Here is a 15,532-nt window from a genome sequence, read left to right on the forward strand (position 1 = left end):
AACATCATTGCCAATGCACTAAATCATAAGTCATGGCCTTGGCATCCTCACAAGTCTACCAGTATGTTTCCATTTGTTATTGGTTATGTGTTCTGCTTTCTCTCAGCGTGGAGCTGGCTTTCTACTCAAAGCTCAAAGGTCGACATCTGATTTCCAGTCATGAATGAAGAGAAAAGTGTGATCATAAGCCAAAAGCTATATGTCATTGTTTGAAGTCACTCATATGTCTATGAGAGAATATAATATATAGAGATCTGTGGCACTGAGAACTTAATCCACTTTTGTACTTGGAGGCTGAAGAATTAGGAAAAGATGATGAGGACAAAAATACATCCAGTAACCTCATATGTAATCACCCTGTGTTTGACCAACTTAACACCAATCAATAGGTTCAGGACCTCACTAGTAAATAAATCTGAGGAGAATGAAGCACATAGGGAGTGGTTTAGTTTCCTTCTACTGCTGTGCAAAAGCCTGTATAATGACATTAAACAGGCCAACTGATTCATATTTGTTGTAATATAGATGGAATCAAGGTTTGAGCTTTTATTGATTTCTAATTCAGAGTATGAATAAGTTCCTCACTTAGTGAGACAATCAGAATAATTCTTCAGAGACTTTTGAGAAGTTATAAATCCTAACATCCAATTAAAAGCACAAACTTTCCTCCTCCAATCCAACCAGCCCTTAAGCCGCACTGCTCATTATTGTAATGGTACTAACACAACAGAGTTCATTTCAGCCAGTAGAAGCAATGTCAGAAGCTGTAAAATTTGGCCTGACTTAGAGCAGTTACTGAGAGTAGGTGGAAGGGCAAATCACTGCATGCCTTTATTAGATTGAAAATACACCAGGTTATCCACTAACTTCAGAAGATATTTAGCCAGATTCGATTCTCTCCTTACTCCACATGAATATGTTAAGAATACATGTACAAGTTTCGTTCTCAGCATGATTAAGGACATGAACACTGTAAAAGCGTGCAACAGATATTTTTGGGATTCAGATTGGTTTATGTTAATATACACCAGGATGCAATGAAATTCTTTGTTCACACGAAGTATACATGATAATAATAAATACAACAATAAATACAGCAATAAGTGTAAGACAACAGAATAGTGCAAAGCTAGTAGTGCAGAATGAAGTAGTGCAAAAAGAAATGCTGATGTGTCAATAATGGAATAACCAAGAGAGGTAGCCATATGCTAACTAGGTAGTGGGAAACCAAATGTTACTCAAGACTTATATGAAGAACTTTTTTTTGTGGATTTTATCAAAGACCGATATATGTTTTCAAGTGAAGTATAAGAACATAAGAAACAGGAATAGGAGTAGGCCAATCAGCCCCCTTGAAGCTGCTTCACCATTTGACAGGATCATAAATCATCTAATCTTGGCCTCAACACCACTTTCCTGCTGTTTCCTCATATTCCTGGATTTACTTGTAATTCAAATGTCTGTCAATCTGTGCCTTAACTGCTGTATATATAATGACTCTCCGCTACAGTGCTCTATGTTGGAGAATTCTAGAGTCCAGATCCTCTTTAAAAAGAAAACTCTTCCCCTAAAAGGATGACTCAATATTAGTCCTCCTTTAAAAAGAAATTCCTCCATCCTAAAAGTATGCTGTATAGTTTGAGTTACTCCCACCAGGGGAAGTATCCTCAGCATCCATCCTGTCAATCTCCCTCAGTATTTTATATGTTTCAATCAGATTACCTCTCATTCTTCCAAACTCCTATAGGACCAACTTACTCACCCTCACTTCAGTAGTCAACCTCTTAGTCGCATGAATCTATCAAGTGAACTGCCTCCAACACAAGTACATCCTACCTTAAATATTGTTCAATACTGTACAGTCTCACCAGCACTCTGCAAAGTTGTATCAGAACTTTCCTACTATTATACTTTATACTCCTTGGCAAGAGAGACCAACTTCCATTCATCTTCCTAACTATCTCTTGTATCTGCAAGCCAGCTCTTTGTGTTTCATGCACTAGGATTTCCAGATCACTTTGTACTGCAACGTGTTACAGTCTTACTCAATCTAAATAATAATTTGTTCTTTTATACTTCCTTCCAAAGTGGATAACCTCATATTTTCGTACAGTATACTCCATCTGCCAAGTTCTTGTGCAGTCAATTAGCCCATCGATGTCCTGTTACAGGCTCTTTATTTCCGCCTCACAACTTGGTAACCTATCTATGTTTGTATCATCAACAAATTTGGTTGTAGCACATTCAGTCCCTTCATCCAAGTCACTAAAATCGATTGTAAGCAGTTGAGGCCCCAGCACTGATTCCTTTGCAAACTCCCACTGCCCACCCACCCACCAGTTACTTTTTAACAACTCTGTTTTCTGTTAGTTCATCACTCCCCCATCCATGCCAATAGATAACCCCCAACCCTGTGTGTTCTTGTGCAGTACCTTTCACATAGCACCTTACTGAATGCTTTCCAGAAATCCAAATACCCTGCATCCACCATGTTTTTTTATATCCTCAAAGACCTATAGCAAATTAGTAAAACACAATTTTTCTTTTAAAACTCCTGATTTATAATTTTCCAAATGTACTACAATTACCTCCTTAATAATGGATACCTGCATTTTCCCAATAACATCTGCTAATCTAACTGGCCTCAAACTGGTTTCATGCTTTCTGCCTCACTCTCTTGAATAACGCCGTTACATTTAAGGTTTTCCAGTCTTCTGGGACTTCTTCAGAATCCAGGCAATTTTTCACAGATAACAACCAAAGAATCCACTATCTTTGCAGCCACTTCTTTAAAGAGACTGTTCAAAGTTCCTCCTTCGACCCTTGACTATCAGTGATCATTGATATGTTTTTCGTGTCTTCTGAGTGAAGACTGATCCAAAATAATTACTTAGAGTCTGTTGTTTCTCTGCTTCCACTTGTTTTAATACCCAAATCTCATCCTCTAAAGAACCAATGTTCATTTTAGCTAACCTCTTCCTTTTTAATATACCTGTAGAAGCTATTACTTACTATTTCTACTTCATATTATACGTTAGTTTATTGTATTTACTACCTCTTATCCTATTTCCTCAACATCCGTAGTAGGAAATCTTTATTTAAGGATGTAGTAACACCAAGCAGATTTGAGTACAAAAATAAAGATGTCTTACCGCAATTGAGGCTCTTTATAATTGCAGTAATACATTTTTATTGTGTACAGTTTTGGCCTCCTTACTTGAAAAGGGATATATTTGCCATAGAAGGAATGGTGCGAAGATTCACTGGACTGGTTCCAGAGATGGTGGGTTTGTTGTATGAAGAAAGATTAAGTCAACTTGGCCTGTGATCATTAAAGTTCAGAAGACTAAGTGGAATTCTCATTAAAACTTACAATATTCTTACACAACTTGAAAATCGTTGAAACCACAGATGCTGGAAAACTGAAATTATGAACAGAAAATGTTGTAAACACTCAGATTATGCAGCATCTGTAGAAACAGAAACAGAGGTAATGTCTCGACATTACCTCTGTTTCTCTTTTCACAGATGCTGCCTGACCTGCTGAGTGCTTCTAATTTTATCTCTTACTGGTCTTGTTTCAGGGAGTATGTTTCCCCTGGCTGCAAAGTCTCTAAGTGACTGTTAGGCCATTTAACAGAGAGATGTAGAGAACTTTCTTCATGCAGACTATGTGAGTCCTTTGAGTCTTTTACTCCAGAGGACTTTGGAGTCTCGATTATTGAGTTCATTCAAATTATAGATTGATAGATTTCTGGATATTAGGGGAATTAAGGGATTTGTGAATAGTGCAGGAAAATGATGGTGAAGTAGAAGACGAGAGCATAACCTCGATGAATGACAGAGCAGGGACAGAGGCCCAAATGGCTGCCTTCTGCTCCTGTTTCTAATGCTCTTATAATTATTTTAGCCATTCTTTGCCTGATTCTAAAAATCTCCCAATACTGGATACAATCCGTAACTTCCCAGTTTCTTCATTAGCCATCGATGGTGCATCCTTTTTATAGAATCTTTCCTTCTCACTGCATTGAAACTTTGTTCAGATTTATGAAATAGCTCCTTATATGTCCGCCACTACTGACCTACCATCTTACTCTATTTTCCCAGTTCACTTCAGGCAACTGTTTCGTCATACCACTGTAATTGGCATGTTTTAAGTTTAGAGCACTAGTTTCGGACGCAGGTTTTTCACCCTCAAACTGAAATTGAAATTTTACCATGCTCTGATTACTCATTCCCTGGAGATCCTTTACTGTGAGATCATTAGTCCATCCCGTCCCTGGTTGGTTCTTCAATATGTTGCTCTAAGAAACTATTGCAAGTATGTTATGTGCACTTGTCTTCAGTGCTACATTTGCCCATTTGATAATAATGATAATTGGAGCACCTTTCCTACAAATCCCATTGTTTCTTGATTGATATTCTTTCCTACAACATAGCTACTGTTAGGGGACACTTATACTTGCACCACTGAGATCTTGTTTTCATCCAAATTGATTGTACATCTTCAGATTCTGACCCAGTATCATTCCTCAACACAGCTGTGGTCTCATTATTGATTATTACGCTATTTTCTTTTCCTTTCTAAATATCCTTCCAAAATGTCAAATACCCTTGAATATTCAGTTTCCAGTATTGGTCATCTTGCAACCACTTTTTTAACAGCAATCAGATAAAACCTGTTTATTTAAGTTTATGCTGTCAACTATCGATCTTGCATTCAGATAAAAGAGCCTTTGATTTTATCTTATTATTTTTCCTTGCTCTGACACTGTTTGCTGATACTTGTACACTTTGCCACTTCCTAAAATGCTGGTTATCATTACCCCTAACATTGCCCTGCACGACTGTCTTCACTACTTACTAAATACTCCTTCATATGAACTTCTATCTTCTGTTTCCTGCTTTACATACTCTCCCTTCTGATTTTGCCAGGAATCTGATGCCTTTCCTAATGCATCATCTCTCCAGCCACAGTCAGATGTTCTATCTTCCTATTTCTGGACTCACTAGCATATGTAGATCACTATCTTTGAGATCCTGCTTTTCAACCTCTTTTCTAACTCCCTAAAGTCAACCTGTAGGACCTCATTCCTCTTTCTACCTATCTCATTGATAATGATATTGCCCATGACCTCTAGTTATTCACCCTCCCCCTGCTGTGCATCCATTCAGTGCCGCCCTTTGATCCTGGAATGAGGGAGGTTGCATACTATTATAGAATCATGTGTATCTTATTTCTTATCTTATTTACTGATTGTTGTAATATTGATATTTTGGACTTTCTAGATAAATATTTCTAGGGACTCGGAACTTGGGGAATTTTTGTGTGAATGAGTATTTATGTTTGCAATTTGATATTGTATTCCCCTCAGCATTTTCATTACTATGTTTTCTCTGATTGGATTTTCTGCTTCAGGTCATTGAATTGGGTGAAGGTTTGAAGTGATTGATTGAGAAATCCTTCTGCAGGTTATTAGTCCCAGTCAACTTGTGAAGTTTCATTTCTATGCGTATGTTTACAAGATTGCAATGCAAAATTTAATTCCCTCTTGGCAGCACTATATGTAATGGTAGCTGCAAATTCTACTTTGCTTCCAAAATTTAGCGTCGTTTGCTTAAATGGAACCGAATCTCAGAAGCAGAGTAGAGTGTGCCAGTGCTATTGTAGAACAGGTTTAGCACTTCTGACTTAGGTTGAATATCTAGGCAAGCATGCTTTTCTGCTAACGATAGATTTGTTATACAAATCCTCAGATTGCTTTTCTGTCTAAAAGACGACAAACAACTTTGTCACTCATGCCATTAAAATATAACCTTTCTCCTTTCTACATTAAAGGTAGCATTTGCTACTGCCAGCAACGTGTCAAAATAGAGACAGGTGAAATATATTTGCTACATTAGCAACTTAAGCACGAACAGCAAGAGTGACATTGCCATCACAAAAGCTTTTCAGGCCGAGTTCTCCTCTTCCTATACCTTCCACAGCTTCCTGCCAGCCAAGCCCCATTTCCAATAGTCATGCTTATAGCTACCAACTGAATTTATATGCTATTTTACCAATCCATCCTATTAAGCATACTTACAAGTTAGGCTTACAAACCATTGAGCATTTTAACTAACCACCCTGTTAATCTTTCCTGCTGTCTGCCATGCAAAGCATATGTAGATGTCATCACAGTTCTACTGATTGTGTCTACCTACCCTCCAAATCACCCTCCAGGTGAATGTGTCCAACAACTAAACCACTTCTTACTGAATGTGTTTAGAGGATAGCATATTTTCTTGTCAGTCGGCCAGTTATCTCCTCCCCCGCGTGTACATGTGCTGCCCATTCTACCATCTCTCACCATAAATCATAGTCAGCAAATCCTCTCACCTTTTCAGAGGAGAAAAGACAGGGATAGTGATAGGAATATGGGTTTGGTTGGAAGAGGAATGGGTGGTGGACAGGGAACAAAGAAGCAGAGAGGTTGTAAGGGAAGCATAAATAATTGAGAAAGTAGATGGTGACTGTCAGGGAAGGGAAGGGTTTTAAGTGTAAGGGTTAGTTTTTGTTAGGATTTTAAGTGTAAGGGTTAGATTTTTATAACTTTCTTTAGTATGTGTTTTAAAAGTTTTTTCTAACTAGTCGAGTGGGAGTTGGACTGCGCAGGTGCAGCGCGGGCAGCTTAAAAAAGAAAACAGCTTATAGAGCGGGCAGCATCGGAGCAGGCAGCTGAGTGAGAGGCAACAGAGTGGTTGGGCTTTGGCTCAAGGGGCTTCAGCATGAAGGGGCAAGGAGGGTAAGTAGCTGGTAAGTAGGTAAAGGTGAGGTTTACCTGTTGTCTATTATAGATTTGTAGGTGGGATTAACTAGGGGGGGTAAAAAAACAAGGTAGTCAGATGGAGGACATGATCATATGCTGCAGCTGTTTGATGTGGGAACTCATGGACCTTGCTGCAGTCCACGATGGCCACATCTGCAGTAAGTACTGAGGCTTGACGAACTTCGGCTCAGAGTTGATGAGCTGGAATCGCAGCTACAAACACTGCGCAGCATAAGGGAGGGAGAGAGTTATGTAGACACGGTCCATCAGGAGGCAGTCACCCCCCCTTAAAGCAGTTATATCTGAGGTTCAGGATGCAGATAGAATGGTGACTGTCAGGGGAGGGAAGAGGAAGAAGAAGAAGTCAGGCAGGCAGACAGAACAGGGAACCCCAGAGGCTGTTCTCCTCAGTAACAGGTTTTCCGCCTTGGAGGCTGTTGAGGGGGATGACCTGCAGGGGCCTAGCTGCAGTAACCAGGCCTCTGGCACTGGGACTGGTACTGCTACTCAGAAAGGAAGAGTGGGAAAGAGACATGCGGTAGTGATAGGGGACTCGATAGTCAGGGAAACAGATAGGAGGTTCTGTGGCAGTGAGCATGAATCCCGGATGGTATGTTGCCTCCCAGGTGCCAGGGTCCGGGATGTCACTGATCGCGTGCACAGGATTCTCGAGCGGGAGGGAGAGCAGCCAAAAGTTGTGGTCCATGTTGGCACCAACGACATAGGTAGGAAGGTGGATGAGGTCCTGAAGAGCGAGTTCAGGGAGCTAGGCCAAAGACTGAGGAACAGGACCTCAAGGGTAGCAATCTCGGGATTGCTGCCGGTGCCACGCGATAGTGAAGGCAGGAACAGGAGGAGGTGGCAGATAAATGCGTGGCTGAGAAGTTGGTGCAGGAGGGAGGGTTTGATTTCTGGATCATTGGGATCTCTTCTCGGGAAGGTGGGACCCGTACAGAGAGGACGGGTTACACCCGAACCAGAAGGGGGCCAATATCCTTGCGGCTAGGTTTGCTAGGGTGGTTCGGGAGGGTTTAAGCTAGTTTGTGAGGGGGAAAGGAACTGGAGGAGTAGGTCAGAGGAAGAAGGGGATGGGGAAAAGTTAGATCAAACAGGTAGAGAGGCTTTGGGGAAGGAGAAGCAGAATACAGGCTATAAAAGTAGTAAGGTGGATGGACTGAAGTGTGTTTACTTAAATGCAAGAAGTGTCAGGAATAAGGGAGATGAACTGAGGGCTTGGATAAGTATGGGGGACTATGATATTGTGGCTATTACTGAGATGTGGCTGACGTCAAGGCAGGAGTGGATATTGAATATTCCTGGTTTTCGGTGTTTTAAGAGGGATAAGAAAGGGGGAGAAGAGGAGGATGGGTGGCAGTACTTGTCAGGGACACTTATGGCTGTGGAAAGGATGGATGTTGTAGAAGGATCATCTCTAGAGTCCATATGGGTGGAAGTAAGGAACAAGAAAGGAGCAGTTACTCTACTAGGAGTATTTTATAGGCCCCCCGGTAGCAGTAGAGATATAGAGGAGCAGATTGGCAGGCAGTGTTTGGAGAGAAGCAAAAATAACAGGGTTGTTATAATGGGAGACCAACTTCCCAAATATAGACTGGAACCTGCTTAGTGCCCAAGGTTTAGATGGGACGGAATTTGTTAAATGTGTCCAGGAGGGATTCCTGACACAGTATGTCGACAGGCCGACTAGAGGGAATGCAATGCTAGATCTAGTTTTAGGAAATGAACCAGGACAGGTGAAGGATCTATTGGTGGGTGAGCATTTGGGGGACAGTGACCATTGCTCCATAACCTTTAAAATTGTCATGGACAGGGACAGGTGCAGAGAGGACAAGAAGATATTTAATTGGGGAAGGGCGAACTATGAAGCTATAAGGAGATAACTTGGGAGTGTAAAGTGGGATGTCCTTTTTGAAGGGAAATGTACCACGGAGATGTGGTCGATGTTCAGGGATCTTATGCAGGATGTTAGGGATAAATATGTCCCGGTGAGGCAGAGAAGGAATGGCAGAGTGAAGGAACCGTGGGTGATGAGAGAGGTGGAATGACAGGGAGAAGAAGGTAGCATACATAAGGTATAAGCAGCAAGGTTCAGACAGGGCCTGTGAAGAATATAGAGTAGCGAGGAAGGAACTTAAGAAAGGGCTGATGAGAGCTAGAAGGGGACATGAAAAGGCGTTGGCTAGTAGGGTTAAGGAAAATCCCAAGGCCTTTTTCACGTACGTGAAGGGTAGGAGGATGGCTAGGGTAAAGGTAGGTCTGATTGAAGACAAAGGTGGGAGAATGTGCTTGGAGGCAGCAGAAGTGGGAGAAGTTCTCAGTGAATACTTCTCTTCAGTATTCACCGAGGAGAGGGGTCTTGATGACACGGAAGGGAGTGCTGGTAAGGGTAATGTTCTCGAGGTTGTAGATATCAAGAGAGAAGATGTGTTTAAGTTGTTAAATAATATCAAGACAGATAAATCTCCGGGGCCTGATGGGATTTTCCCCAGGCTGCTTCGAGAGGCGAGGGAGGAGATTGTTGAACCGCTGGTAAGGATCTTTGAGTCCTCGTTGTCCACGGGGATGGTGCTAGAGGTTTGCAGGGTGGCAAATGTTGTCCCCTTGTTCAAAAAAGGTAGTAGGGATAGTCCAGGGAATTACAGACTTACATCTGTGGTGGGTAAGCTGTTAGAAAGGATTCTAAGGGATAGGATCTATGAACACCTGGAGAATCATGGACTGATTAGGGACAGCCAGCATGGCTTTGTGAAGGAAAGATCTTGCCTCACAAGCCTGATAGAGTTCTTTGAGGAGGTGACAAGGAAGATTGATGAGGGTAGTGCGGTGGATGTGGTCTATATGGATTTTAGTAAGGCGTTTGATAAGGTTCCTCATGGTAGGCTTCTTCAGAAGGTCAGAGGCCAAGGGATCCAGGGAAGCTTGGCTGTGTGGATTAGGAATTGGCTTGCCTGTAGAAAGCAGAAGGTTGTGGTGGAAGGAGTGCCCTCGGATTGGAGAGCAGTGACTAGTGGTGTCCCGCAGGGATCGGTTCTGGAACCTCTACTTTTTGTGATATTTATAGATGACTTAGATGAGGGGGTGGAAGGCTGGGTTAGTAAGTTTGCGGATGACACTAAGATCGGCGGTGTTGTGGATAGTGTGGAGGGCTGTCGGAACTTACAGAGGGATATTGATAGGATGCAGAGCTGGGCTGACAAGTGGCAGATGGAGTTCAATCCGGAGAAGTGTGAGGTGGTACACTTTGGAAGGACAAACTTCAGGGCAGAGTACAGGGTAAATGGCAAGGTACTTAGCAGTGTGGAGGAGCAGAGGGATCTGGGGGTTCATATTCACAGTTCACTGAAAGTTGCCTCACAGGTGGATAGAGCAGTTAAGAAGGCCTATGGGATGTTAGCTTTCATAAATCATGGGATTGAGTTTAAGAGCCGCGAAGTGATGATGCAGCTTTACAAAACTCTAGTTAGACCACACCTAGAGTACTGTGTTCAGTTTTGGTCGCCGCATTATAGGAAGGATGTGGAGGCGTTGGAGAGGGTGCAGAGGAGATTTACCAGGATGCTGCCTGGATTAGAGCGTATGGAATATGAACAAAGGCTTAAGGTGCTAGGGCTTTATTCACTGGAAAGGAGGAGGATGAGAGGAGACATGATAGAGGTATATAAAATATTGAAAGGAATAGATAGAGTAGACAGCCAGCGCCTCCTTCCCAGGGCACCAATGCTCAAGATGAGAGGGCATGGCTTTAAGGTTATGGGTGGGAGGTTCAGGGGAGATGTCAGGGGGAGGTTTTTAACCCAGAGAGTGGTTGGTGCATGGAATGCACTGCCTGGGGTGGTGGTGGCAGCAGATACATTGGACAGGTTCAAGAGTTTGTTGGATAGGCATATGAAGGAATGTGAGATAGAGGGATATGCGGGAGGTAAGGGTTAGATAGTGTGAGGGTGGTTTGATAGATGGCACAACATGGTGGGCCGAAGGGCCTGTTTTGTGCTGTATGGTTCTATGGTTCAATGGAGTCCATTGAATGCAACACTTCACCACATCTAAAGTGAAAAATCAAACAAAACTGCAGAGGCTGGAAGTCTGAAATAAAAACAGAAAATGCTGGGAAACTCAGCAGGCCATGCAGCATCAGACCTGATAAAGGATCCCGGATGTGAAAAGTTAACCGTTTCTCTTTCCACAAATGCTGCTACCCTCCGCTGCAGACCATAAATATAGCTTACAGATATGTGTGCCCCTACTACCCACAATCTGAAATTTAAAAATAAGAGAAAAAGAAGCAGATGAAGTTGGAGAGAGAATCAGAAAAAAAAAGCTATTAGGAGTGGAAAATCAAAGAACATATGGAAGCAGAAGTAGGGAGATAGTGAAAATCAGCGAAAGAGAGCAAGTATATTCTCAGATGTGTGTTGCATGCACAACAGATTAGATCAATAATAGTGTATAAGCACATCTGCATTGAATTAATTTGATAATATTGTAATATCTGCATCATGTGGATATTATGATATTAAAATATTCATATAATCTCTGTCAGTAATACCAGTTGTTGAACGGGTATGACTAAATGAAATGTTTACATTGTGCAATCCCCCTTAAAAGAAAATGTCAACTTCATGCCAGTCTACCATATCCATTAATTGTCACAGAGATATTGTGCACCAGATATACAGTATTTCATGATACATTAAAAATGATAATATTGATTTAAATTTCTACACGTATCTAATTTAATGCTGTTAGTTATTTAATTAATCTATTTACTCAAGTAACTTCAGAATAGATCTTGGTCTGTCAGAATGAAAACTTTGGTTTGTACAGCAGAGGGCAGCTCTTTAAAGTAAAATTGTGAAGAAGCAAGATTTGCTGCTGAGTAATGAATAATCCTACTTCTCTCAATGGATAACTCTCCCTCACTTGGCTTATTCTAATAAATAAACAATGGCGAAATGCTAAAAGACCTAGAAATACAGTTTTCAAAAAAAACCTAAAACAATTTCACATAATGCTGAATGATTTTCTCTGGAAAGTTATTTTAGGTAAGGTTAGAAAATTTAGAAAACTACTTATGGCAAAAAAATTTAAATTTACATTAATCAGTAAATCTCCATGACCAAATTGATTTCAGAGTTGCTATTGTAGTTATGATGTTTACATGGCAACTAAGATTTAGTGTCCACTCTAGGGTTCTTAATACAAAAGTAAAATTTTGCAGATACTGGAAATCTGAAATAAAAGCAAAAATCACTGAAAGCCCTCAGCAAGTCAACCTGGATATGTGATGAGAATAGTAGGATTGTTGATTAAATTGTTGATCTTTCCTCTCACAACCATGGTCAGGTACCAGTTTCATTTCTCTACTGGAATAGCTTGACTAGCATATCTATTAGCTCTTGTGCACATGGCTTCAGCACTGTTGTCTCAATGTTGACAAGGATTGATAACCTTTGGTATGCCCTGTTTCCCAACTCAGTATATAGGGAATCTAATTGGATAGGTAATAATGCAGACCTTGGAGTAATGCCTTGTTAAATTATCTATTCATTGATTTTGGATGACGACACGAGTCCCACATTTGTAAGCTAAGCTTCATTGTGGTTGAGGAGAGTTTAGAGTTAAGTGATGAATTATCACAGCGTAATTTTATTTATTAGTGCCTTTCTATAGATTCTAGTATATTTGTTTAGTTTTGAACGGATCTGATAGTTAAGCCACAATAAAAGGATTTTCACACCTCAATGGCATTAAATTATCAATGGAACCTTAAATGTGAAATGTGATTAAAGATCTAAACGGATAATGTTTACAAATTCTGTTTCCAAATCAGAGGTATTCATCAGATTGCTTGATTGTCTAAATCTTGAAACCAGAAACATCCATGTTTAATTGTTTATCGATCCCCAATTATGCAGCTTATTCTGGTGAGATAAGAGTGAACCAATATTGTTAGTTTAAAGATCTATAAATATTCACTGTCTTTTATATTTCAGGAGGATGAATTGGAGACCCAGGTCTCTTTTCTGCAAGGACAGCTGAATGACCTCGAGGCAATGTGCAAATTCTGTGCCAAGATGATGAATACGCACATATGTAAGTATTGGTGGTATTGTCATTGGGGGAAATAAATCCTATGGGTGCATATGGTATCTTTATGCTTAAGATTTCTGCTCAATTAACAGGCAATTATGATTCTTCAGCAATTGGCACATAGTTTTCCTTTCTATTATCCATCATCGTATCTTTCAAATAATTATATTACTTTTGGATCTAATTTTTAAAAAAAGTAAACAATTTATGGTTGTCTAGAGTAAAATCCAATTCACAAAATCTCACCAGCTAAGTTGATTCCACTTGAATCACTTGAACTGCTGGTCTGTCTTGTTTACATTTTGTGTACTGGAGATTGTTGGTAGAAATAATATGTCCTAAAAGGATTAAATGTACTGTATTTATCTATCGGTTGCCTTAATGAATTTTAATTATTCAAAGCCTTTGAACTAACTTTCCAAATCAAAGTATTTGTTTTTTGTTCTAATGTTGTTATTTATATTTTCAAAAATGACTGGTGACATGATAAAGTACTTGTTTTCAACATTAACTGCATTTCAGAAGTATGTGTGCATGTTTTTATGTGCATTCCTCCAAATGAAGTATGGGCACTTTAAAATCTTGAGCGTGTTATTCATGAATTGATTCATGTGTCTGCATCAAAGGTGACTGTGTCTCATAACTTGAAATGTTTCCATTAATGGCTATTTTCCATTTCAAGGTTAGTTTTCTTACCGTATTAATTTTACCCTTGATGTATTGACTGCTTATCTCCTCAATTACTCTCCACAGCAAAACCCAGTCAAAAAAGTATTGGAGGTGTAAAATGAAAATCTTTTGGAAGAGTTGACCATGGTCTATCAACTAAAACTATTAGAAACAGAAGCAAGGGTAGTATATTCGGCCTCTTATGCCTACTCCACATTCTATCAGATCTTGGCTGATCTTTTACCTCAGCACCATTTTCCAGCACTAATCACATTTCCTTTGATTTCCCTAATATCTAAAAATCTTTTGATCTTTGTCTTGGATATATTGAGCAACTGGGATTTAGCTACAAAATACAGTGATGGGATGTGTATCACTGGTAAGGGTAGCATTTATTGTTTATTCCTAACTGCCTTTGAAAAGAGGATGGTTAGCCACCATCCTGGACTGATGAAGATACTCCTGCAATGCTAATGGGGAGAGAGCTCCCAAAGTTAGATCCGGCAACAACAAAGGAATAGTGATGCATCTCCAAGTCAGGGTGGAATGAGTCTGGGAAGGGGAACTGCAGGTGTGGTATTCCCATGCACCTGAATTTGCCTTGATGGTAGAAGCTAGGAATTTCAGAGGTGCTGGTGAAGGAGCCTGGGTGAGTGACAGTATGCATTTTTCTTGATGTTACAGTTGGCCTTTATTGTGAAGGGGTTGGAATTTAAGAATAGGGAGGTTTTGTTACAGTTGAAACTCACTGCCCCCGATCTGATTTCTGCCAATCATTTGGTATATTGAAGGTGGAGGTAGAAAATCTTTGTAAGATCGAGGAATTGAGGGCTATGGGGAATTGGCATGGAAGAGGAGCTGAGGCCAGCACACAACAGCCATGATCATATTGAATGGCAGGGCAGGCTTGCAGGACCTAGTGACCTACTCCCGCTCCTGTTTTCTTGTATTCAAAGTAAGGCATTTTAATATGTAAATTGAAATAACTAAAAAGTAAAAGATAAATTTAATTAAAAACACCTTGAAACATTTAGAAATCATTTAAAATAGTAAACTAAAGCAAATTAATCTTTAAAAAAATACTTTTTCTACCCGTTAGGCAGACTGAGAATTCCCATTGAAATGAATGGGGTTTCTGATCTCCTGCCAGGTCCAACCTATCGTAATGCTCCAGCAGGAGTGACAAAAGTGTGACTAATGCATCTGGTTCATGTTTCCATCTGAATAGCTGAAAGCAGGCAGTTCCCTTCAAAACCACTAAACCATAGCCAGCAAAACTGGCCCAATGTTTTAGGTAGATTGCTTTAATTCATATTGGTCAGGGTTGAAATTTAGATTGGTACTTCAGTGTTGTTATCTGATTACTATCAGTTTTATCTTTTTAGCTATTTATCTTTCCCATCAATGTAAATTAATAGGAGAATGTTTGTGGTAATACATATTTTACATTGTCTTTTTAAAGGTATATGCCCAAAGAATTAAATTGGCCATTATTTTTTCATAGCTATGTTGTTAGGCAAAGATGTTACTCCAGAGAATGATTCTATATTCTCAGGAATAGCATGCCACGGGTCTTTTAGGTTTCAAAACAGCATAATTACAGTACTGCATTCCAATGGCATTAAAGCATGAAAAAGGTCATAATTTCAGCCCACATTATTCTATGGGCACACTGAAGGCTATCGTGAATCATTTATATTTCCATTCATTAAGAGATCACTCCCAAGATATGGTCCATGCTTTCCAGAGGTTTTGTCAGAGCAGTGTTGTACAGTGGGCTCAGATTGATGGAGGAACTGTATTTTCCAGACGTTAAATGTTAAGGCCCATTCCTCTATTGCACTTCAGTGACTGAGTCAGTGATGATCAGGAGTTCGGCCTCCAGAGACACATGCACATCATCTGTGCACTGCTGCTTGATCACTGAGGTTGGAGTAACCTCAGTT

The 15,532-nt window shown here is 40.2% G+C and overlaps 1 protein-coding gene across 1 annotated transcript in view; it reads left to right on the forward strand.

The window, feature by feature from the left end:
* tbc1d5 (TBC1 domain family, member 5) overlaps window positions 1-15,532 on the forward strand; it is a 377,143-nt gene that overhangs the window by 325,966 nt on the left and 35,645 nt on the right. Inside the window, exon 21 of the mRNA XM_052015950.1 lies at window positions 12,821-12,920. Within this exon, the coding sequence (XP_051871910.1) occupies window positions 12,821-12,920 (100 nt within the window). The remainder of the gene's footprint in view (window positions 1-12,820; window positions 12,921-15,532) is intronic.

Source organism: Pristis pectinata, chromosome 5 (genome assembly GCF_009764475.1).
Source record: "Pristis pectinata isolate sPriPec2 chromosome 5, sPriPec2.1.pri, whole genome shotgun sequence".
NCBI classification, from domain to species: Eukaryota; Metazoa; Chordata; class Chondrichthyes; order Rhinopristiformes; family Pristidae; genus Pristis; species Pristis pectinata.